Here is a 10,000-nt window from a genome sequence, read left to right as displayed (position 1 = left end):
TAGACGCGATGGTAACGTTTTTGACAGACGCGGACAGCAACCTGAAGTGAACATTTCGCATGCCAGGACAGCAGTGTCTCCCAGATTTTTAAACTAATCATCTCGAAGGGAGAAAAGATGCTTAGCAATAACAACATGGCTTAAGCTCCCTAATAGGGAGCTCAAGCACGCGACCCACGGTTTTTGAGCCACGAACGGCAAATAGATGTTAGCTCTTTTCTTTCTAACGTGTCTTAACAATACGACATTAAAACGGCCGACTATCTTTTCGCTCTTTGAGACGATTAGTTTACAAATCTGGCAGAGACTACTGGCCTGGCATGCGAAATGTTCACTTCTGATTTCCCTTAGTGGCTCAAAAACGTTGTCTTTTCCCATCAGAGAGAATTCCCAAACGCCGGCTAAGAAGAAGAAGAAGAAGAAGAAGAAGAAGGGGTAGGCAGTGCTAATCACCCTTTACTTGAAGTATTAAGGACTGAATCAGTTGCGAAAGGGCGCAGCTCACGATATCCGGCTGAAAGCATGAAAAGGCGCCTCTGGCTGCCGCTATACAGTCCATATTTGATATCGGAGCAGAGCACCACAGCAAGATGTTAATTGGCCGTGAGTCGATTTTGATGAGGGAGGAAAACCGGAGCACCCGAAGAGAAACCCTCGAGTCAGGTTGAGATCAACTGAAACTGTGGCCCGGGATCGATTCCCGGATTCGACGCCATATGTGGGTTGAGCTTGTTGGTTTTCTCCTCCGCTCCGAGAGGTTTTTCCCCTGTACTCCGGTTTTCCCATCTCCTCAAAAACCAACATCTCATTTTATTTGTGGGGAGTTCGGATTTCAGTTGATTTGTAGTTTCCCCAATTAGTAGAGCACTTGTGCTCGGCAAAATTACCTTCAGACTTAAATAAAGTGATTATTATTATTATTACTGCATTCCCAGCTCAAATCCTTAATGAACAGGCCCGGGTTGCTCGAAGCATGGTTAGCGCTAACCAACGTTAAATACCATGAAATCCTGTAGGTTTTGACACCTAATCAACGGTGAGCGCTAACCAGCCGTCGAGCAACCGGCCCCAGAATGACATTACAAATCAGCGAAGCTATCATAAATAGCTCAAGTGACAGGAAATTAGAAAACTAAGGCAATGGCAAGGCAAATACCCCCAACAGAACAGAGATGGCGGATATTGACACTGCCAGAACCTATTGCAGAATACTCGAAAACGGTAACAAAAAGACTGGACTGTATGGAGATTTATTTGTCAGATTCCTTCAGAACAACTTCGCAAACAAATCAGAAATAGAATACATTCCCAGATGTTCTCGGGCACGTGCTCTCAAAAATATAACAAAAGCGCATGCGCGCAGACCTTTTGTTTATGTAACATACAGCAAAGTTCCTACACCTATCACTGGCTCAAGAGTTGAGATCTTAAAGTGAATCTGAGACTGAGGGTTTTATTGTTACACAAGATCAAAGAGTGCCAACAAAAGCATGCAACATAACATAATGAAGTTAAGTGACGTAGATGAGTAGTACATAGAATCGATAAAAAAGAAGACAAAAGGGCACAAAATAGTAGAACTAACACCATACTATTATGATTACAAAACTTGTCAAATTATGAAAACAATGGAGAAAAAAAAAAGAAAACACTGAATATACATATTAATGAGACTACTCACCCATATTCAATAATCAATACCCGTTTTGACCAATCGGATGAAATTCTCTAGACACGTGAATTAGGCCCGTGCAGGGATTTCAACGTGGCCCCAGGGAAATAGCGGGGTAAACAGATGAACAATGGAATGCAAATGAACATGAAGCATCAGTGGCATCACATAATGCTTCATGTTCCTCTATCTTATCCCTTTCTTTCCTAAATCCATACCAAGTAAAACACACAAACGAAAATAGTAAGGAATTTATTGCCTTGCCTTGAATACACAAAGGTACAACACTACATCCTTAGCTAATTACTTGCTGAAATTAAATGTGACAGCTCCTTACATTCCAACTTGGGCTACAAGCCGCACTAGTTGTTCGTCGGAGATCGACTTGGAACAAATGGCAGCTCAATATCAGAGTGTTTTTCGATTCCCAGGCGAACTGAACTAGAAAATTTTTCACATTGTTCACATGGGTAGAAAACTATCACTTTATGTTACCCTCTAATAGTTAAGTCTGTTGAAATATAAGTGCTACACGGCCAACGTTTGTGAAAACGTAACCCTTCCTTGAACTGAACTAGACCTCGTTTGCATGGACAAAATACAATAGAAATGTCGTTCGAGAGCGAGGCTAGTGAGTCTAATTAGCACCAAAACAAAATAATACATTTTTGGCCGCCATTTATGCAATCGGTCAATTGAATATACACATTAATTAAACTACTTATCCATATTTAATACCCGTTTTGACCAATCGGATGAATTTCTTTCGATGAATGTCTCTCATTTTTATATCTGATAAATAATTCCTGCTTGTGTATTAAATAGTAAGTAACCAGAAGCTCATAAATTTGAAGCGTTTAACTTTGGTTCAGAACTGGGGTTTTTTGAGTTTAAAGATTTCCTTATTTGGATGTAACTGTAGCTTGTGCATTTTCCCGCCCGTGCAGCTTCGATCTTATTCTTGTCCATATATTTGGGCATAAAATTGGTGTCCTAAAGTGCCCAGCTTTGTTTCAAGGCAAAGAGTTGCAAGTTAGACGTTCAAAGGTCATGTGCTTCTGAAGTACCTACATGTAGATAACTAAATAATACTTACTTGCATAACCTAAACCTAGGACTATATGAAAAGAAAAAGAAGACTACCTTTATACATATATTTCAGTATATGGGTTAACAGCAATCCAGATTTTTATAACTCAGGCAGTTTCCGTAACAGTTTAGACTGACGTGTGCAGACGGCAAAAACAAATACATTACATGTTAATTTACAGTGGCACCCAACGATAACTTCTTTGGTGAAATATGTGCTAGGGAGAGACAAACTGTTTGAAGAATTTCGGTTCTACGTTGCTAAACAGCTACAGAATTATCTGTTAAAAACATCACCTAAAAGATTCCCAACCGCAGAAAAGTAAACCCCTACGTGTTCGGAAGTGATATTTTTGCATTTTCTGGCACTTAAAATGGTCACCTGGCGGTTTCGGATGAGCAAATGGTTCGCTGGGAAGTTCTTAGAAGGCCATCGTTCAGCTAGCAATTTCTGAAATGAAAATATCATTCCTTGAAATTTTCGGGCACTTCAATTTTCAGATAAGATTTCAGATAAGATTTCCGAACAGATCAAATAACGTCCCTTTAGACTATCTTTATAAACATTGCAAGGAGCCTAGAAATGTCTCTCAAAGGCTTTTGGCTTCATTTGCTCGTTGGGTGCCCTTGAATTTAACTTTCATTATTTTGACGACCTGCTTCAGTAGTATGGCTCATGAATTCCGAGAAAACGGTAGGGAACAGTTGAAAGCAAACCTTATTGCTGCATAATGGTCATTTTTCCTTCTGATAATGTCAAAAAGATATTCTGTAAAGTAGAGTACCGTCATTAGGGTACAAACTACGTTGGCGATAACATGGGCTCGCCAGTTATGTGAGTTCCAAACTTTTAGAACAGCGACATTGAAAAGAGTGACCTGTAGAAATACTGATACGGTGTTGAAAACTACATCAATGGCCAGACCGGTCACGCAGCGCTCGATAAATCCCCAGATAAGATCCGAGACAGGTTGGTTTGAAACATCGGGATACATAAACTTGTAGACCTGAATAAGCCCAACGGCCGAGACTAGAGCTGTGGGCTCCGAGAGGAGCAGCTGAATGCTAACATCAGCTACAAAACGCATGCTTCGCGGCGTGCGAGAATTCCTTGGGGAGAAAGTAACAGTTTGTGATCTGTTACACCGGAAGAGTATTTTGTACATGAAGTCCCATATGTAATCTCGCATTGTGACAGTTAAGCGTTCCACAAGATCAATCACTGCATGGCCCACTCCTAAAGCAACGAAAAGCCCAAAGCTCGTCAGCTCGGCTTGCATAACTCGGAAGACAATGACCGAACTCGAATAGAGCCATCCTACCAAAAGGTAAAGGAGGCCTGGATGAACAAGCTCAAATTTTGGGGCAAGGGCGCGTGCTATAACTTTGGGGAAAGAAAAGAGCAAAGGGCACGCTCCAGCGATAAAAGCTTTTTCCATCTCGCTTTTGCTGTTGTACCATGGAAATATGCTGTAAACCAGAACAAAAGCGGCTGGTATAGACACAAAGAACTGAAGTCCTAAGAGAAATGTCACTTTGAACAGGTTCTTCTTAGTTTGCTCTTGAACTGGCGTGTGGGATGACATAAGGTGCTTGGCGATGATCATGCTGTTTCCGAATACAACTAAGCTGAAAAGAACATTTAAAGGGTAGGACATCCAGGGCTGTTTATAAATACCAAATACTTGCAAGCAGAGTCGATAGCTAGCATCTGCGAAAGCCGCCAAGAGGTTGATCGCAAGGAGGTTCAGATCTTTCAAAACAGAATATCCAAACATGCAGAGCATGATAGAGAAATGCCATAGCTCGATAATAAAACCTTCGACAGATTGGCTAGTGACTCGAATGCTCTGAATCACCCGCGGCATACTATTCCAGCGGAATGTCTTTTCATAGCAAAGGTCGGCTGTATTGAAATCTACAACTACCACTGCGATTGCGAGTAAACCGATACTGGATCCAATTATTAACTGCATTAGAAAAATGGCCCTAAAACACGACACAAACGACCTCCACCCTGATGGTCGAGACTCCTTCCAAGCCATACTTCCATGAGCATCCAAAGGAGGATCGAATTCTTGGAATATCGTGTCGTTGGGATCGAACTTTGTAAATTCTTCTAAGGTGGAACGATCTTGAACAAGTAGCGGTTCTATCTCTTGAACATTCCGTGACCTGCAAGGCGTTGTTGGCGAGTTTTCTAGAACGCTACCGGTAAAGCTCTCGACAATGTAGGCAAAAAATGCTACAACAGCATCCAACATACTTGATCCTTCGAAAACAACTTAATTGCAGAAGCCGGAAGTGTTAGTGACGTTACATCATTCTCGTCCCCAGGGTCTTTGCCGTTGGAGGTTTTTTCAGTTTCCGACGGCTGAGAGTGGTTAAGAAGTCTGGTTTCCATATGATCTGCAAAGGTAGGTCTCCGACACGATCGCCGATAGATCTGCGCAACGTGGCAGACATCATATGGAAACATCTGTGCCCGGCGTCTGCGGCGATCGGGAAAGTTGAATCTAGTTCTACTTTCCCGACCATTACGACGCTTCCGACTAAGACACTTTTTAATGGAAACGTGTGTCTGAGATGATCTGTGTCCTATCGGCGACACACTATTGTTCGCCTTGAAACACGTCCAATCAAACTTGAAGTTAAGTGTGCTCCTTTTTCTCCTCGCTTCGTAGAGGATTAGTAATAAGCTTGTCTTTCGTCTCCTGTGTTTACTTTACGATCGTCTGCGATAAGACCGACGCAGACAGCTTCCGATGGTCGCAGACCGTTGCAGATCATATGGAAATACCAGGCTTTACATGACAAAGGAGGATCATCGCCAAATTCTTATTTGCTCTAAAAATACCAGTCTTTTGACTTAAATGTAATAACACATTGTGTCTCAGGACTTCGAGTAACAGAGAAAGTAAGAAAAAATCTCCTATTTTTTGACCAATTTCGAATCCGAACTTTTGCTTTGTAAAAACGGCTTCTTCCTCTTCTTCCCGCGTTACCACTGAAGATCAAGACACCGTGATTCCTTAGCAAAAAAAAAAAAATTATTTCCTAGCAGTAATTAGGCTTGGAATATAACCTGGTTCAGCACCAGCCCTTCCTCGAATTCTTGTATTTAACCTTTTGGTATTTTAGTTAACCCTACTTTTCGATTTAACTTTCGAATCTCAAACTGTTGGACGTTCGGTTTCTTATTTTTTTTGTGAAAGACTTATTTCCTCCGAAACGTTCTCAATTGTTTTTAACCTCCTTCCCCACCCTTTGATTCAGTATTGGGAGGATTGTTTAGTCACGCAATCGCGAGTGGTTTGCGTGACAAAGGCTCGGCACGAGTGACAGAGAGCAGTTTGACAAAGCTCTGGAAATGAGGTTGCTTTCATAAATGGCGACCAAAACCTTACTCCTCATCCTTGTTCTGAACGCCAACTAGGCGCTTTAGCATAGGACAGAATACAAGTGAAGTGTTGCTTTCCTCCTTGTGACTAGTCACGCAATCTTTCCTTCTAACAAAGTCCGTTGCACAACCGTTTGTGCTAAGTTACTCGGGCTTTTCAGGGAACGCCCGAGTTTAAATTACGGCTTCGTGTTTTTTTTGCGCTTGTAAAGCGCATGGGCGAAGTTAACCAAAGCGCACACATGACATAGTTGTGCAACGGATGATTCATCTTTTATAGCGCATATATGATCACATTTCTATGTCAAAAGATAGCACAAGCGTTTGGCGTGTTCGAGAAAAATATGGCATCCCAGCCGGACTTCAAGTTGTTTCAAGTGACAGTGAACTAGACGCGATGGTAACGTTTTTGACAGACGCGGACAGCAACCTGAAGTGAACATTTTGCATGGCAGGACAGCAGTAGTGACGGCAAATGGAAGTTAGCTCTTTTCCTTTCTAACGAGTCTTGACAATACGACATTAAAACGGCTGATTATCTTTTCGCTCTTTGAGACGATTAGTTTACAAATCTGGCAGAGACTACTGGCCTGGCATGCGAAATGTTCACTTCTGGTTCCTGTTCGTGGCTCAAAAACATCGTCGCGTGTCATCAGAGAGAATTCCCAAACGCTGGCTATCGTGGATCGCATTAGGAGCAACGCTGGCGCAGTGGTGAGAGCACTCGCCTTCCACCAATGTGGATCGATTCCCGGATTCGACGCCATATGTGGGTTGAGCTTGTTGGCTTTCTCCTCCACTCTGAGAGGTTTTCCCATCTCCTTAAAAACCAACATTTGATTTTATTTGTGGGGAGTTCTGATTTCAGTTGATTTGTAGTTTCCCCAATTAGCAGAGCACTCGTGCTCGGCAAAACTACCTTCAGACTTAAATAAAGTTATTATTATTATTATTATTAACATGAACAGCTCAAATCCTTAATGAACAGAATGACATGACAAACATGGCAGCAAGGCAAGGTAGGAACTAGCCAAACTATCCCACATAGCTCAAGTGACATAAAATTAGAAAACTAATGCACTGGAAAGGCAAATACCCCCCACAGAACAGAGATGGCTGATATTGACATTGCGAGAACTTATCGGTGGCTCAGGGGTCGGGATCTTAAACTGAAGCACAAAATAGTAGAACTAGCGAACACCATGCCTTAATGATTTCAAAAATTATCAAATTGTGGAAACAATAGAGAAAAAAAAGAAACATTGAATATACATCTTAAGTAACTAAGCGTAGATATTTAAATGATACTTACATGCATAACCTTAAACCTAGGACTACATGAAAAGAAAAAGAAGACTACATTTATACATATATTTAATTATGGGTTGAGAGCAATCCAGATTATTATAACTCATGCAGTTTCCGTAACAGTTTAGAATGACGTGTGTAGACTGTGATCAGACCCAGCACATTTTTTGCAGGCTGCCCTGTTTTAGGCAAAAACGAATACATTACATCACGGTAAATTTATAGTGGCACCCATCGATAATCTTCAGTCAAATATGTGTTCGGGAGAGTCAAAGTATTCTAAGAATTTCCGTTCTATGTTGCTAAACAGCTATAGAATTTTCTATTAAACCGGCATCACCTAAAAGATACGCGACCACAGAAAAGTAGTCCCCTACGTGTTCGGAAGGGATTTTTCTGCATTTTTTGGCACTTAAAAAGGTCACCTAAAGGTTTCGGATGAGCAAATGGTTCCTGGGAAGTTCTTAGAAGGCCACGTTCAGCTAGCAATTTCTGAAATGAAAATGTCATTCCCTAAAATTTTCGGGCACTTCAATTTTCAGATAAGATTTCTGAACAAATCAAATAGCGTCCCTTTAGACTATCTTTATAAACATTGCAAGGAGCCTAGAAATGTCTCTCAAAGGATTTTGGCTTCATTTGCTCGTTTGGTGCCCTTGAATTTAACTTTCATTATTTTGACGACCGGCTTCAGTAGTATGACTCATGAATTCCGAGAAAAAGGTAGGGAACAGTTGAAAGCAAACCTTATTGCTGTATGATGGTCATTTTTCGTTCTGATAATGGCAAAAAGATATTCTGTAAAGTAGAGTAATGACATTATGGTGAAAACTACGTTGGCGATAACATGGGCTCGCCAGTTATCTGAGTTCCAAACTTTTAGAACAGCGACATTGAAAAGAGTGACCTGTAGCCATACTGATACGGTGTTGAAAACTACATCAATGGCCAGACCGGTGGCGCAGCGCTCGATAAATCCCCAGATAAGAAACGAGACAGGCTGGTTTAAAACATCGGGATACATAAACTTGTAGACCTGAATAAACCCCACCGCCGATACCAGAGCTGTGGCCTCCGTGAGGAGCAGCTGAATGCTAACATCAGCTACAAAACGCATGCTTCGCGGCGTGCGAGAATTCCTTGGGGACAAGGTAACAGTTTGTGACCTGTTACACCGGAAGAGTATTTTGTACATGAAGTCCCATATGTAATCTCGCATTGTGACAGTTAAGCGTTCCACAAGATCAATCACTGCATGGCCCACTCCTAAAGCAACGAAAAGCCCAAAGCTCGTCAGCTCGGCTTGCATAACTCGGAAGACAATGGCCGAACTCGAATAGAGGCATCCTACCAAGAGGTAAAGGAAGCCTGGATGAACAAGCTCAAATTTTGGGGCAAGGGCGCGTGCTATAACTTTGGGGAGCGAAAGGAGCAAAGGGCACGCTCCAGCGATAAAAACTTTTTCCATCTCGCTTTTGCTGTTGTACCATGGAAATATCCAGTAAACCAGAACAAAAGCGGCTGGTATACCCACAAAGAATTGTAGTCCTAAGAGAAATGTCATTTTGAGCAGTTTCTTCTTAGTTTGCTCTTGAACTAGTGTGTGGGATGACATAAGGTGCTTGGCGATGATTATGCTGTTTCCGAATACAACTAAGCTGAAAAGAACATTTAAAGGGTAGGACATCCAGGGCTGTTTATAAATACCAAATACTTGCAAGCAGAGTCGATAGCTAGCATCTGCGAAAGCCGCCAAGAGGTTGATCGCAAGGAGGTTCAGATCTTTCAAAACAGAATATCCGAACATGCAGAGCATGATGGAAAAATGCCACAGCTCGATAATAAAACCTTCGACAGATTGGCTAGTAACTCGAATGCTCTGAATCACCCGCGGCATACTATTCCAGCGGAATGTCTTTTCATAGCAAAGGTCGGCTGTATTGAAATCTACAACTACCACTGCGATTGCGAGTAAACCGATACTGGATCCAATTATTAACTGCATTAGAAAAATGGCCCTAAAACAAGACACAAACGACGTCCACCCAGATGGTCGAGACTCCTTCCAAGCCATACTTCCACAAGCATCCAAAGGAGGATCGAACTCTTGGAATATTGCATCGTTTGGATCGAAGTTTGTAAAATCTTCTAAGGTGGAACGCTGTTGAACAAGTAGTGGTTCTATCTGGGAGTTATCGTCTTGAAAATTCTGTGACCCGCAAGGTGTTGTTGGCGAATTTTCTAGAACGCTACCGGTAAAACTCTCGACGATGTAGACAAAAAATGCTACAACAGCCTCCAACATATTTGATCCTTTGAAGAAGTTCTTGGAAGAAACCGAAGAAAGTGAAAAAACGCGAGGCCGGAAATGACGGAAGTTACATCATTCTCGTCCCCAGAGTCTGTGCCGTTGAAGGTTTTTTCAGTTTCCAGCGGCTGAAGGACAGCGTTTGGATGACCATGAGTACATGAAAAATAAAGATCATCGTCAAATTGTTATGTGCTCTAAAAAGACCATTATTTAAACTTAA

General features: G+C 41.8%; 2 protein-coding genes and 1 long non-coding RNA gene across 3 annotated transcripts in view; 1 reads left to right on the top strand and 2 right to left on the bottom strand.

Moving 5' to 3' along the window:
• The window catches only part of LOC138052627 (uncharacterized), an 8,181-nt gene extending 7,261 nt beyond the window's left edge, over positions 1–920 (top strand). The window contains exon 2 of the long non-coding RNA XR_011133124.1: positions 382–920. This is a non-coding gene — a long non-coding RNA (uncharacterized lncRNA). The remainder of the gene's footprint in view (positions 1–381) is intronic.
• Positions 921–1,937: 1,017 nt separating this feature from the next.
• Positions 1,938–5,458, bottom strand: LOC138050672 (uncharacterized). The gene has a single exon (XM_068896980.1). It carries the CDS (start codon positions 5,023–5,025, stop codon positions 3,436–3,438), a length of 1,590 nt encoding a protein of 529 aa, XP_068753081.1. The 5' UTR covers positions 5,026–5,458; the 3' UTR covers positions 1,938–3,435.
• A 2,458-nt stretch (positions 5,459–7,916) lies between these two features.
• LOC138052617 (uncharacterized) lies at positions 7,917–9,851 on the bottom strand. Its single transcript, XM_068899159.1, has one exon. The coding sequence runs from the start codon at positions 9,772–9,774 to the stop codon at positions 8,173–8,175; it is 1,602 nt and encodes a 533-aa protein (XP_068755260.1). The 5' UTR covers positions 9,775–9,851; the 3' UTR covers positions 7,917–8,172.
• Positions 9,852–10,000: the final 149 nt, after the last annotated feature.

The sequence above is a fragment of the Montipora capricornis genome, chromosome 6 (assembly GCF_036669925.1).
Source record: "Montipora capricornis isolate CH-2021 chromosome 6, ASM3666992v2, whole genome shotgun sequence".
NCBI classification, from domain to species: domain Eukaryota; kingdom Metazoa; phylum Cnidaria; class Anthozoa; order Scleractinia; family Acroporidae; genus Montipora; species Montipora capricornis.
The sequence above is the reverse complement of the archived record's forward strand: the minus strand, read 5'-3'. Positions and strand labels throughout refer to the sequence as shown.

Coding starts and splice junctions, on each gene's coding strand:
- LOC138050672 (XM_068896980.1), bottom strand. CDS start 5,025: ATGTTGGATGCTGTTGTAGCATTTTTTGCCTACATTGTCGAGAGCTTT.
- LOC138052617 (XM_068899159.1), bottom strand. CDS start 9,774: ATGTTGGAGGCTGTTGTAGCATTTTTTGTCTACATCGTCGAGAGTTTT.